Source organism: Alexandromys fortis, unplaced genomic scaffold (assembly GCF_014885135.2).
Source record: "Alexandromys fortis isolate MF-2015 unplaced genomic scaffold, M_Fortis_MF-2015_v1.1 scaffold_229, whole genome shotgun sequence".
Classification (NCBI taxonomy): domain Eukaryota; kingdom Metazoa; phylum Chordata; class Mammalia; order Rodentia; family Cricetidae; genus Alexandromys; species Alexandromys fortis.
In genome coordinates this window covers 522,013-537,458 of record NW_026068122.1, presented here as the reverse complement: position 1 = coordinate 537,458, position 15,446 = coordinate 522,013, and the positions used below count along the sequence as shown (strand labels likewise).

The window sequence follows — 15,446 nt, the reverse complement described above, 5'->3', positions numbered from 1 at the left end:
ATGTAACCTGCCTCTTATGCACACAGTATCTCACTGTGGTTTCCTGGGTTAAGAAGTCTTAAGGATACAGATATCAAGGGCCATTTTGTCATCATCTAATCAACATATCTTTGAATAAATAGGACTTATTGAATACCTGTTATACGCCAGACATATTATAAGTAAGAAGAATATAATAGGCACAGCCCCAAAGAAAAAGGACCCAGCGACCAGAATTTCTGATATGATAAAAATCAAAGATTAACTCCAATGACTGTGTTTTCTTTTTAGGTTAGTGTCTTATCTAAAAACAAGATAATAAAGTTTTTTTAAATTTTCTTAATCCACAGAATGCCAGTACTGGGGCTCAGAGCTTCAGCTGCCCACTCTGAATTTTGGAGATGTGTTAAAAGATGATGAGCATGCATACAAATGGCTCTCTAGCCTCAAGAGAGTAGGCATTGTGAGACTCACTGGAGCAGCAGACAAATGTGGAGAGATCGCAAAACTTGGGAAAAGGATTGGCTTTTTGTACCTCACATTCTATGGGTGAGTCTTCAAATGGTTTCGGTTCTGCCATCACAAATAACAGTTGGGTCTATCCACAAGAGTGGGTAGGCTTTGATTATACGATAACTGCAATTATTCTTGTGCTTAGATTGTAGACAATACTAGCAGTGAAAGAGACCTTCACAAGCCAAAGTTTACACACTAGAAGACACAGTCTTACTCAGATGTGTTTGGTTTGGCCCATAAGCTGTTGAAGGAAATTAGAATTAGTTATTAATACTTGAAAACTAGGAGCCTTGAAATTTATGTAGACTTCTCTTTTCTTGAAAAACCAGATCTAGCAACACACAGCCTAAGCCTCTCATGCCAACAATCTACTGATTAAAAACAGTCTCTACCTTGCATCATTAGCTGAAGTCTTCTCCCTCTTCAAACGTGCAAGGCTGTGATATCATAGGGTTATGTTGTCCCTAGTGGAGAGGAAAATGCACAGATGATTAGTAGCATTCAATCATCTACCCTCAATCACTTTAGTGTGTTTATCATAGCAAAAGACTATGTCATGGTTAGACATGGTTAGGCTACTCCCCACCCTTAGCATATGGATTTACTTATACTATTAGTAGATTTGCTTTATAGAAATGTATATAGGTTTTTTTCAGTTACAAGAACTTACGCTGTCGTAGATGTTTCAATAACCATAGACCAATGAATGGGAAGAAATATTTGAAATTATTAATATTTTTCTTTAATTCCTTTAAAGTTTCTGAAATAAAGACTATCCTTCAGTTTGTGGGTAGGAAATATGAAACTGAAAGGATTAACTGGTAATCCAAATTTATATGAGTAATAATAAATGAGACAAAGCATAAATCCAGGGTTGCCTCCACTTCAGTGCTAATAACACAAAGAAAATACATGAGAAGTTGTTGAGTTGAACTAAAGGACACCTCTAAATAAATCTTCTTCAAGTTATTTTGCTTAGTTTTCATTTATGATCAACAAACATTTGGCTCTATTTCAATGTACTTCACAATTTCATAACAGTGACCAATTTTGGGTACTCTTTAAGAGGTTCCTAGCTCAACCCAAACCAATCACCCATCTAACTGGGGGTCAGAATCTTGATCAAGATTTATGGTTTGACATTTGTTTTGTTTTGTTTCTACAGGTCCTATAAAAGGACTTAATAACTTGGCCACTGATCTGATATTGCGAAATATTTTGGATTAAATAGTAATGGTTCACTGTCAAAACAAATCAGACCTGCTATACCTCTTGATTCCATTTTTCCAAGACCTTCCCACCCAGCCAGAGTGGTTTATCCTATCCCACCCCACCTTTCCTGGATGATCCAATCTTCCCAAGCTCTCTCACTCTGCACTTGCACCTGTGTCAAGATTTCCCTTTCTTGCCACCTCACAACTGTACCCACAGACTTTCCTCCACATTTTCTGCAATTTTTAATTCTCTAAACTCAATAACTAGCACAAGGTTTTGTTGTCATGCTGATTTTGTTTTGCTTGCCTACTTCAGACTTGATTGTTACTGTTGGTGTCAAGAGAATGGGATAAATTCAGTATTTTCTTTGAAGTTATCCTTCCTTTCTGCTCCCCTTCTCAGTGGTGTAAGAAAGAGATATTCAAGTTTGGGTAACATGAGATTTGAAAAAAAATATTCAGGGACTTCCATTAGCATTCTAAAGGGCACCTAAAATCATGTGTCTCAGCCTGGGCAACATGTTGGAGTAGGTCATTTTAAAACTACAGATATCTGGGTCCTATCTTCAGAACTTTTCTTTAACATAAGCAATATTTGACCTCTGCCTTGGGACTATAAGAAGTCAGCAGATGATTTTCATGTGTAATTGAGAACAACTGATGGAGTAGAAGGAACTCTTCTAGACATAGACAGTAGAACTTCGGGTGCCGTACAACCTCTGAACTCTCACAGTTGTATGTCACAAAAGCCCCTTATTATGTTCTTGAAAAATAAGTATTCACTTGTTCCTTTTCATTTAAATAGTTACTAGCTTAAATGTTTAAGAAACGATTAGAATAGCTATCTTAGAGAACATTGAGAACAGTTAGTTTTAGTTCTTGGCTATCATCTCAATGGTTACTTGATTTGCAAAATGAAAAACAATAGATTACAGCTTTTCATGCATTCTTTGTATATAGCAGGTGCAGATAAATGCTTAATGCCAAAATGCATGCATAGATGTTTTTAATGGGCTACCAAATGGCAGATGAATACAGTAGTCTTTGTAGCATTTCATAATTACAAACTTACATTCAACTAAATCAAAATGACAACCAATTTATGGACAAAGTACAAGTCGGTTTCTACCTGTGAAGTTTCAGCACTAATGCCCGATGATGAAAACTTTCCTAAAATAAAGACTAAGATGTGGTAAACAAACTCTTTCAGTTTTGTCAATTACATAAGGATGTGAAGAGGAGGATGTAAAAAACAATAATAATCTTTTCAAGATTGAAGTCTTGATTTAGAGAGATGTATTTTATACAGAGTAGAGACTGAGAAGTGACAACTCCTCCCACACCAACAAAAATAAATTATTGAACGTACAGAGGCCCTTTGGGGAATCTATGAAGGAATTATTATTTAAGAAATTATTTTAACTTCATGACATAATGTAAACCAGTAATCCTAAACTACATTTTTCCTGAATAGTGCCATCTTCCATGATTACAAATTAGGATGTGGAGAATGTATCCAACAGAGTAAATCCTAAAGAAAGAATTGCTGTCAATGAAATAGAATGTCTTTCCAGAAGATCAGTGTATGTAAGAAACTATACTAGGCATTTTTTCTAAACTAGGCTTGAGTTCTTATGTTATAGAAAATTGATGTTTGCTGGTTACTATATATGGATGAATATGCATACTTCAGTTAGCTTTTTCTAAATAATCTGAACAAATAAAATTCCACTAAAACCAAAGATCAAACTTCAAAGAAGTCAGAGACATTTGACATTGCAAATGAAGTAATTTTTCAATTGATGCATGCCAATAGAAGATCCAAGGGGATGAATGCCCTCTCAATACAGCAGAAAGCAATACAAATATAATGAAAATGGAGTAGCAAGCATCTAAGCAAACAAGATGGCCTTTAAAGAAACTACATTTGTGGCATGGTAATATTGCTGATTAGTTACTCTTCTTGAACAGGACCAGAATTTGGTTTTCAGCACCTATGTTGTTGGGCAGCTTACTACTATATAATTCCAGCTCCGGGAGATCCAACAGTCACTTCTGGTCTCTTTGGGCACCTGGGTTCATGTGCACAAACCCACAGATAAACACATAACATTCATAACTTAATTTATGCCTGCTACCATTTATAAGTATGTGTGACATTCATCACACCTATTTAACTGACCACTCGATGTATGTGTCATCTCTTCCTCACCCCCATGCTATTCCAGCTTAGACACATACCATTCCTCCTCAAGCCTGCCAAAAACTAAGCTAAGACATCTCGTTGCCTCCTGACCACTGGACATGGTGGGCAATCAAAGTTCAGTTTTTTAGGGCCAGCTTAGTGCCTATGCATTAGAGATCCTGTGAGAAGTGACTGTCACCATAGTCTCTTCCTCAGTTGTTTGCTAAGAATTGTTTCCATCCCTCTTTCTAAACTTTTCTCACATGATTTTCCCATCCCCTATCTTTTATTCTCTTGACAGACACCTTGGGCCAAGCCTGTTTAGGGCTGGTTTTGTTTTATGTTATGTTATGGTTTGTTTGTTTTAGTGGGGCTATTTGTTTTTGCTTTGTTGGTATTTCTAACTTAGTCAACGAAGCTTTTTCATCGTCCCTTTCAACGACTATCCCTGGCGCATCCTCCTTGATCTGGAAGCCTCTTGAGCTGCAAGGGAAGTATCTCCTTCAGCCAAACCCCATTCTGTGAAATTATTCCAACACTTTTTTCTGAAGTCCGGGCATTATGATAGAAAACAGCATGTATTTACTTTTCACCCAAATGAACAAATTTTCTATTCTCAGTGGCCAATGAGGAAGGACAAAATGTGAATTCTCTCCTTCACTAATTTATAACATAAAATAATGTTTGCCTTTTTTGTTGAATAGTCTGATTTTAATTATGACAAGTTCAGTATAAAAGAAAATGAACGCAGTTGTAAACTATCCCTATTGATTATTTGCTGGTTTGTGCAGTGCTTAAAACTATAATTTTATTAAGACCATACTGAGAAATACAAATGATCTCATATAGGAAAAACAATCAAACCTTCAAAATTCTTTTTTCTCATGAATTGTGTGATTACATAAACTGACTGGCTATTTACAGCTATTTACATAAATGCAATTGTGTGTCACAAAGCAAGAAAGGAGAAGAATTGAGAGAAGAGTGGTCCAATTTGAGCAGTTAACCTGCCGTGGCTGTACTAGCCAGGGTCACCTCTAAAATAAAGATGTAGCTACCACTGCCCTGTTCACATTGAGCACCTTGCCAGTCAAAATGGTGGCTTGCTCAGGATCATATCGTCAGTAACAATTCAATGTTGGACACACAAGTTTCTGCTAAATGAGGTTTTGAGCCTAAAGACATTCATCAAGTTGAGACTTTAAGGTTTCTTTCTTAGCATTATTGACAACTGTCTATCTTTGTCTCAAAAGTTAACCTTACGAGAAACTCACAGTAACTCTTCATCAGAAAGTCAAGTATAAGAGGCAAAGGCTTGCAACCACAGCGAGCTAAACTACTTTCCAGAGTGAGGCCAGAAATGCAGATTTATAGTCTTGGGGGTTTGTTTTTCTAAAAATATTTTATTTGCTCGGGTGAGCATATAGCCCACATAGCATGGACTAGACTACATGGATGATGAACTGAAAATGAAAAGAATATGAAGTTAACTTCAGGAATAAGATTAAGACGATGAGGCACGGAAAGAAAAGTGGTAAAATAAACAGGATCTTGATGTTTGTCAAATGTTATCCTATTGCCAAATAACACTTACAAGGACCCGGCAGAGCCAAAAATTATAAATAAATACTTTGCAATACTTTCTTCAAAGACTTTAGAAACAAACTAAGGCCTGAAGACTCTAGGACCCAGATTGAATTAGTTTCCAAAAAGCTATCCCCAGAACAGAGAATTCAATCACAAACATGCTCTTTGCTACTTGCAAGTGAGAAGCCCAGCTAAGTCTGCCTGATAATTTCTGATATCTCTGCTTCTCTTCTGCTGAGGGTTTTAATCCCCACCACGACTTCTGAGATCCTAGGATGAAAGTTTGCTGGAGAGAGAATAACATACTGCTAGTGATGCCCAGTCTCACATCTGCACGAGCGCCTTGGTGCAGACCTCATCAGATGAGCAGAATCGAACAAGAAAATAAATGTTCCTAGTGGGCTATCTGTCAAGTACACCAGCCAGAGCAGCTAAGAACAAGAAGATTGAAACGGCATCTGGGGATTCCAACTGACGAGCCTTCCCAGCATCCATTGGACTTGTGCTGGTGTTTCAGAAGACATCTGAAAATGAGCCCAGCAACGTTTCATGCATTGGATTGTGTACGAGGCTGGGGATGTACGAGTGAAATAGTCCCAGTCCCTGGCATCCATTCCTTTATAAGTCATCCTCACCATTATCACTCTCCAAAATCCGACTTTGAAGCAGCTACTTGTTTGACACGCATGTTACCAGAAAGTATTTCTGAAGTGTGGGGATGAACTGGCGAAAGAAGAAACAAGCTAGCCCATTTCAGGGAAATGTCTCGCCAAGAAACAACTAGAGCGGGGGCGGGGAATTACATAACCTGTCTTGAATAAAAATGGTTTGTAGGGCATGGAAACCAACCTAGAAGTGATTCGAACTTGAAACGAAAACAAAGAAAACTTGTCCGAGCTCTGAATTTAGTCGTAATCCTCTTCTCCTTTGAAAAAAACCAAGCCACTGGAACTTCATAATGAGTTGTTTTAAATGTAGCACTGACTACAGCATTGGAGAGGGAGGAAAACCAGTGTTCTAGTGAGTAGTAGGATTTCTTACAGGATGACACTGGGTTCTGTTCCTACAGCCATTGTGATCCCCAGTTCATGTTGTTTGCCAAGAACCAGTCCCTGGGGTTCCCTTGGGGGTATTAAGTTTCCCAGTAATTTATGCTGCTGCCAGAAAAACCACTTGACGATGAGGTCATCTCATGAATGGAAGGAAAAGTAATTTCTGTGCCTCATGGGCCTGAGAAATCATTTGAGGAAATGTGTGAGATCGTCTATTCAGGCAGTCGCTTCTCCACGAGTCCTCTGGTGTCCAGGGCCTCCTCAGTTACTTTCTATGCAGCCAGGACAAGCTGCTGTCCCTGATGCAAGATAAATGATTATTTTAACCATTTTTTTTATCATTTAAGTATTAAACGCAGATCTCTGCGGTCAGCATTTTGAGTCCTCACAATGTAATGATAATTGTTATTCCTATTTTACAGGTAAGAATCAGAAGCAAAGAAATTGTGTTACTTGCCTAAGCAGCCCACTCTTTTTCTTTTGCAGCATTCTAGCATGGCAGTTCAGTTTCCTTTATGGTCCGCACTGCTGAAATTTTTAGCTCTCAAATCTGGTTTCTGGGGCTGGGGAGATGGCAAATTTGCTCATGAGGACCTGAGTTCAGATACCACATAAAAAAATTAAAAAACCAAGTATGAAAACGTGCACCTGTAATGTTAGGTTTGGGAAGGCAGAGACACACGGATCCCCTGAGGCTTACTTGCTAGTCAGCCCAGTTGAAACTTTGAGTTCGAGGTTTAATGGAAGACCCTGTCCCAGGAAAACAGATGGTCTGGCCTCCACGCTTACCTATACACACACTCACACATACACACACACTTTCTCACACATACACTCACACACATATAGACGCACACTCTCACATACTCATTCTCACAGACACACACATACTCACACTCACATAATTTACACACACTCACATACATTTTCACATACTTACACATACACATACTCTCACACACACTCATACTTTTTTACACACATATACACACTCTCACACACACACATACCACATTTGCAGTGGACTTACACACACACACACTCACACATACCACATTTGCAGTGGACTTATTGCAAGTTACTCTGTTTTGAGGTTACACTGAATTCTTAGTCTTTGAAAAAGATGCCTTTGAGAATTCCTTTGGAATACATTTTTGCAGTTCTTTTTTTCAGAATTACAAAAAAAATGCAGGTGGTAAGACACTTTCTATTCCTACCTATCTTCATTAAACAATTTTTTAAAAAAATCTTCTGCCAGGCGATAGTGGCATATGCCTTTAATCCCACACTTGGAAAGCAGAAGCAGACTGATTTCTGTGAGATCAAGGCCAGGCTGGCTACAAAGTGAGTTTCAGGAAAGCAAAGACTACACAGAGAAACCCTGTCTCAAAATAAACAAACAAAAGAAAAATCTGTGAAATTTTATTTTTCCAACTTTACTGTAGTATGATTTTTAAATTGTACAAATTTAGGATATGCAATGCTGTGTTAAATGTATAAAATATTAAATGGTTAATACAAGAAGCTAACTTACATATTCACCACCTTACAGATAGTGGGAGGTATATGTCTGTACATGCAAACTGGATATACTTGATAATCTATGCCTCAGCAAGCTGCATATACACAATACGTGAACCATATGCATGCCTAGAAGACAGCAGAGGACATCAGAAGTGTAGTTACAGACAGTTATTAGACACCATGTGGGTACTAGAAATCAAACCTGTGTCCTCTGCAAGAGCAGTCATTGCTCCTAACTTCTGGGTCATCTCTCATCCGTTTTGTGCTTTAACCAATGTCTCCCCCTTCCTTCCATCTCAGTTCATAGTAACCATCATCTATTCCCCATTACTGGGTTGGTATAACATAGCCATAGAGAAGTCACAAGAAAATAAATACACAGCTAAATGAATTTTTATCATACATATCTTCTTAAACACAATCCAAGTGAAAAACTAGAAACACTGCAGTAACCTCAAACCCCAACCAAACCTCTGGGACCACAGTGTTTGCTTCCCTGGTGACCCGGTTTAGGGTTGTCAGCCCATGTGTGTATTCCTTGGCACTACTGGTCACATTCTCAATTTCTTGAGTTTGTTTGTTTGTTTTTACCCTTTTTTATCTGGCGTCATTAGTTTGAGTGAATATAAATTTGCTGCTTAGTACAATTCCTGTGTCATCGGACCTGTTTTTATTTTTGCTTGTCTGAACCCCAGCCTCTTGTAAACTTCTCAGGAAAGACCCACGGGAACAGTATTCTCTGAATTCTTGAATGCTGACAACAGCTTACGGCTTTTCCTTCTACTTGAAAATTGGCCTGGCTAAATGAAGAATTCTTGGCTCACTTATGTTTAACGAATCGGGAGGGTTTTACTGGTAATCAGATTTTGTTTCCTTGTGAGTAATGTAATATCTCTACCTGGATGTGGGAGGTTTTTTGTTGTTGTTGTTGTTTTGTTTTGTTTTGTTTTTTGAAGTCTGCTCATTTCACATGCCGCATTTTGCTGTGGGTTGCCCTGGGGTCAGTTCTTATGTAAGCAGTTACAAGTTTTCCTTTTAAAATCTTGAGGTTCTTTTTTTTTCTTGAAGTTTTTTTTCTATTTGTTCTGTTCCTTTGTCTTAAGTATTTCTTATGGGACTCCCATCGTGCATGAATTCAGACCTCCTTGTGTTTGAATTTCTATTTCTGATGGAAGTCGTTCTTCACGTGTTGAACCATTTCATTAAAGAACTGGGTTCATTAGAAGTGGCTGTAAGTAGGGAAAATGCAAAATAGAGAAACATGGGTCTGGAGAGCAGTGGTTAAGATTCAGAGCTCCTACTCCTCTTGTTCAGTTCAGTTGCCAGCACCTACTTCACATGGAACTCTAGTTCATGTAACTCCAGCTCTAGAGGATCTGACGCCCTATTCTGACCTCTGCAGGCCCCTGCATACACATGCATGCACATAAACAAGCAGAAAGATGACAAAAATAAATCATTTTTATTTTTCAGAAATGATCTCCCTTTGTAGACCAAGCTAGTCTTGAACTCAGAGATTCTGGTTTTAAAATCTAGTGATTAAAGATATGTGTCACCATGCCCGGCTAAAATAAAGCACTTTTTTAAGTAAGAAAATATGCTAATTTCCACATTTGGGAGGCCACATCCACATATCTGGGATTGTCCAGTACTCTGTTACCTTACTGCTTGTACTGTTTTCTTCCTTAAAAATCTCGCAATGTTCTGTTGCTAGTTTTATATGTAATTAAACATTTTTTTTGCAGAGGTAACATTTTATTTATTTTTATTAAAAATTTCCACATCCTCCCCTCCTCCCATTTCCCTCCCCCTCCCCCCATCCTCCTCCCCTTTCCTCTCCAGTCCAAAGAGCAGTCAGGGTTCCCTGCCCTGTGGGAAGTCCAAGGTCCTCCCCCCTCCATCCTGGTCTAGGAAGGTGAGCATCCAAACAAACTAGGCTCCCACAAAGCCAGTACATGCAGTAGGTTCAAAACTCAGTGCCATTGTCCTTGGCTTCTCAGCCCTCCTTGTCTGACACGTTCAGAGAGTCTGGTTTGATCACATGCTCCATCAGTTTCAGTCCAGCTGGCTTTGGTAAGCTCCCATTAGATCAGCCCCACCGTTTCAGTGAGTGGGTGCACCCCTGGCTGTCCTGACTTCCTTCTGCTCCTCATTTGGACTTTGGGAGCTCAATCCAGTGCTCCAATGTGGGTCTCTGTCGCTATCTCCATCCATCGCCAGATGAAGGTTCTATGGTGATATGCAAGATATTCATCAGTGTGGCTATAGGATAAGGCCAGTTCAGGCGCCCTCTCCTCAGCTGCCCAAGGAAAAAGCTGGGGACATCTCCTTAGACACCTGGGAACCCCTCTAAAGTCAAGTCTCTTGCCAACCCAAAGAAAAACATATAGTTATCCTCCTGGATATTAGAAGTAGACAAGATTGCCAGGCAAAAGTTAGGAGCACGGTGATGGGGGTGATGTGGGGGTAAGGGGAGATGGGGAGAGAGAAGGGAGAAGGGGAGGATGGGGAGAGCTTGAGGGAATGGGATGGTTGGGATGGAGGAAGGGTAGATATGGGAGCAGGGAAGTAGATATCTTAATTAAGGGAGCCATTTTAAGGTTGGCAAGAGAAGTAAACATTTAAAAAAAATATGAGAAAGAACAGATGCTCTAGAAACCTGAACATATAATTTTAAAGCTCAATTTCAACACTGTAACTCAATGCTTTCTAAAGTCACCTGTCTTCTGAAATATTACCTGTACAACTGTCTTCACGTTGTTGTTGAGGGTGATGTATTGCTCGGTGTAGATACTGTTGTTTACAAAGAAGCTATGTCATGAAATGGAGACTTTTTGAGCTAATGTCTAAAATTCACAATTATTTGATCCTACACAATACTGCAGATCTCTTAAACTCAAGTATTCTGGAATGAAGAACCCCCATTTTACTGGCATCCTTCCACTGACTTACTGTGTTAACAGTGAATATCTGTCATTAATCTAGGAAGACAAGACTGTACCACAAAAGAAAGCCAGATACTTTGTTTCTTGCCATACATTTCCTGGGTCAGCCTATGCTTTTGTCTTCAATCCCAAGCCTCTACCTTCAGTCATTAATTGTCTAGTGGTACAGAACGCAGGGGAATGTGTTGAGTGGCAGCATGAATTCACCTTGAGTATGCAGTTAAAGTCCAAACTGGGATGTGCTATAAGGCAAAATCCCATGGTTCTTCTAAGACTAAATTGAGAGAACAGTTTGAAGAGAAAACCTGTAGCTCAAGAGACTTTAAAGAGGGGCAAGGCTGATGATTCAGTAGCTAAAGCACTTGCTGTGTCAACATAAAAACCAGAGCTCAGATGCCAACATCTACATGAATGTTGGGTGGCTTGTCAGAAATTCTAGTACTCAGAACATGGAGACAGGAGCAAGATGGCAACCAGATGTGACAAACCTATGGGTTCAGCTGAGATACCCTTCCACAGTGAATAAGGAAGAAAGAGATTGAGGAAAATTCCTGGTGTCAACCTCTTGCTTCTACGATTATGTACATGCACCTGTACAGTATGTGTACCCACATATACTTGAACATGCATACACAAATGACACATGTGCAGAAATGAAAGATCTTAAAAGATATAATAAATATAGTAAGTATTTTCCTAAGCAAGGTTAAGCACAGTGTTGAAGGGTGTATTTTTGGATTATAAAACTAATGAAATACAAAAAGTGGTAACTATTGAAGTTATGGTTATAGTTATTCTGGAAAGAATAAAAATGATTATGTCTGGGACAGGGTATTTGCAAGAGTTTCAGTTTTTATTTCATCACTTACATAATAATTCCAATAGTGTAATAAAAGTTGGTCACTTTCTATTTGGAAAAATAATAAATCGAGGAAGCTAGCTCTTGCTACCACTATTAAATATAGTTCTGGTAGTTCCAGATAAATAAGATATTGATTAATACAGATAGATAATTTATACATATACATACACACATAGTAATAAATAGATGATAGAAGATAGGTAGGTAGATTATAAATAAATAGATAAATCAACGATAGATGGTGATAGGTAGAAGACAGTTAGTGATAAGTAGATTGTTAGAAAGAGAGAGAGAGAGAACAAAATCTACAAAAACTGCTACTACAACTAACAATTCAAAGAACCAAAATTGCAGGGTACAAGATGAACAAGTAACTACATAAAAAAATGAGCAATCTGAAGAGTAAATTAAGACTATTGAAACTTAAGATAGAATTCATATGAATAAAATATCAAATAATAAATGCAACCAATGGGTAAAAAAATCATACAATTAAAATAGAAATCCCCCTTGAATAAATTGTCTTAAATAAATAAAAGAACAGCTTGTGTTCTTATAGAAATAAGCAATATCATTAAGATGTTAATTCTACCCAAACCAGTCTACAAAGTCAATAAAATCTCCATCAATATTACGTTTTTATTTTATAAATTGAAAAACCAGTTCACATAAATTTCAAAGGGCTACAAGTAGACTAAACTTATTTGTGTTAGTCACTATGGATGGGGTACTACTGGCATAAGGGTAGACAAATACAGCAGATGAGTTATTGAGTTCAGAAATAAGCCTGTTCCTTACGGCCAACTGACTCTCAACAGAGATATCAAGAACATTCAGTATAGAAATAAGTGTGTCTTCAGTAAATTGTGCTTAGACAACTGGTATCTACTGGCAAGGAAATGAAATTCCATCCTCTACCTCAGACCCTGTAAAAAAAATGGCTGAAATGAATCAATGAACTAACAAAATAAGCTATTAATCAATAAAATTCTTAGAAGAACAATCAGGTAAATTTTAATAATTGTGGCTTGAATAATGGGTTTGTAGCTACTATACCAAAAGTATGCTGCACAACACAGAAAAAGATGGATAAATTGGGTTTCACAAAAATTAAAAACTTATGAGCATCAAAAGGCAGTCATTCACATGGAACTGGAGAGACAGCGCAGTAGTTAAGAATACTGGAAGCTCTTGCCAAGGAGCCCAACTCAGTTCCCGGAACTCACATCAAGAGGTTCTCAACTACCTGTAACTCAAGTTCCAGGGGACCTGATGTCCACTCCTAACCCTGAAGGCGCAACATGCATACGGTGCTCATACTCAGGAATTCATATATTTACATAATATAAACAAACCTTCTTAAAAGTTAAAGGAAAATGGGAAAACACATAGAATACATGAACGCTTTCACAAAGCAGATTCACGACAATAGTCTGGTATCCTAGTTATATATTAAACTAGCATTATTCAACAAAAAATGTAACTCAATCTAAAAATAAGTAATTTGGATATATAATTCTACAAAGACACATAAATGCCCAGAGAGCACATCATGAGATACTCAATATAATTAGTCACTAGGAAGATACAAATCAAAACCATAATAACACAACATTAACTGGATAAACTATGATAACAATGTTTATAAACCCAAGCACTAGAAAGTCTAGGTGTGGGTGAGAGTGACTTGAAAGCCCCAAAGCTTGCTAGTCAGAATTAAGATTTTACAGTTGTTATAGAAAATAGTTTGGCCATTTCTCAAACAACACAATACAGAACCTTCCATTGTACTCTTGGAAATATATTTTAAAATCTAGAAACAGATGCTCAAATAAGTACACGTATCCATATGTCCAGACCAGCAATCTTGCAACACCAAAAAGTAGAAACAGCCCAAATGGACACACCAGGGAAAAACAAATAAGCACACTGTGTTCTCTCCACACAAACAAAAGACGATTCAGCCACCCGCAGAGCACAGTGTAGTGTTATCAACTATAAATGGAAGTGACGTGATAAGATGTGCTCTAACACAATGAATGAACACTGATAACACTGTACAGAGTGAAAAGAGTCGGGCACAAAAGGACAATCACTGTACAATCCCACATGTATTAAATATTCAAAATAGGTAACACGTAAAGACAGAGAGAAGATCAGTAGTTCTCCAGGATATAGAGAAGAGCAGAATAAGAAGAGACTGTACACTAGATAAGAGCTTTAAACTGTTACTTTCCTATTGCTGTAATAAAACACCACAACCAAAGCAACTCGTAGTAAGAAGGGTTTCTTTGGACTTACAGTTCTAGAGGGGTAATCATCCATTGTGGCAGCATTAGCAGGCATCGTGGCAGGAACAGAAAGCTGAGAGTTGAGAGAAAACTGCAAGTATAGAGTGAGGTCCTAAGCTCTCAAAGTCTACCCCAGTAACATAATTCCTTCCATGAGATCACACCTCATAAACCTCGAAAAGAGCACCACCAACAGGGGACCAGGTATTCTGATATCTGTGCCTATAGGGGACATTCTCATTCAAACCACTACATGGTCTTAGACTAGCTATGCTCAATAATGTTGCTACCATTTAAATGTACTAAGTGCCATGAATTTGTTTAGTTTAAAATTGTTCACTTTATATTGTATGAATTTTCTGTAGCAAATCATACGGGGTAAGCTTTTACAAAATGACTCTTAGTCCCAAATACACCTCTCTACCAAACCTATAGGAGAGACAAGTATGTGCATTGTTCTTTTGTGTCTTGGCAGGAGAAACACAGAAATGGTGGTTCTGAAAGAGCCACTTAAGAAAAAGAAAAGTTAAACTCCTTTTTCTGGCTCTTGCTCATTATGTTAATTATTTCATAAAATGGAAAGTTTCCATTTCCCCTCACAGAGCAAATGCATTGTAACACATTTCCTCTGGCTTGGTGTCAACCGTTTAAAACACATGTTTCTTGTATTTTGCAGACACACTTGGCAAGTGCAGGACAAGATTGATGCCAACAATGTGGCTTATACAACTGGGAAGCTCAGCTTCCACACTGACTACCCAGCCCTCCACCATCCACCTGGGGTAAGGTGAACTTCACCACATTTTCCACTAGCCAGGCCAAGGGAAAAGGTTCTTCTGCACTGTCAAGATTAAATACCTCACCACCGCATTTGTCTTACGTGCATCGCCTTTTCTGAAACCCAGTCTGAACTCGCAAACAGATGCCTAAGTCCTGAACAGCCTCACTATGTAAAGGGAAAGGGACATTTTCACTCATCTTCTTTAAAAATCAGTTCTTTATTTCTACTTGGAAATAATTATTGAAGCATTTTGCTTTGCCAAGGCCAATTTGAAGACAGCAATATATCTCGAGATGTGTCTGCGCATATATCACTCCCATGAGAGTTAAAAGAGAATGAAATGTGGAAACTTAGTGTGAAGTCACATGCCTGTCATTTATATCAGCAAATGAGTTAAAAACTTGCCAACTAAGGGTTTTGTGAGCTGGCTCAACTGATAAAAGTGTTTGCTGCACAAACATAAGGATCTGCATTCAGATGCCTGTCACCCAGGAAAAAAGGTGTCTATAT

At 38.2% G+C, this 15,446-nt stretch overlaps 1 protein-coding gene across 1 annotated transcript in view; it reads left to right on the top strand.

Moving 5' to 3' along the window:
- Positions 1-15,446, top strand: part of Bbox1 (gamma-butyrobetaine hydroxylase 1) — a 48,368-nt gene that overhangs the window by 18,857 nt on the left and 14,065 nt on the right. Inside the window, exons 3-4 of the mRNA XM_050125367.1 lie at positions 330-528; positions 14,832-14,937. Of these exons, the coding sequence (XP_049981324.1) occupies positions 330-528; positions 14,832-14,937 (305 nt within the window). The remainder of the gene's footprint in view (positions 1-329; positions 529-14,831; positions 14,938-15,446) is intronic.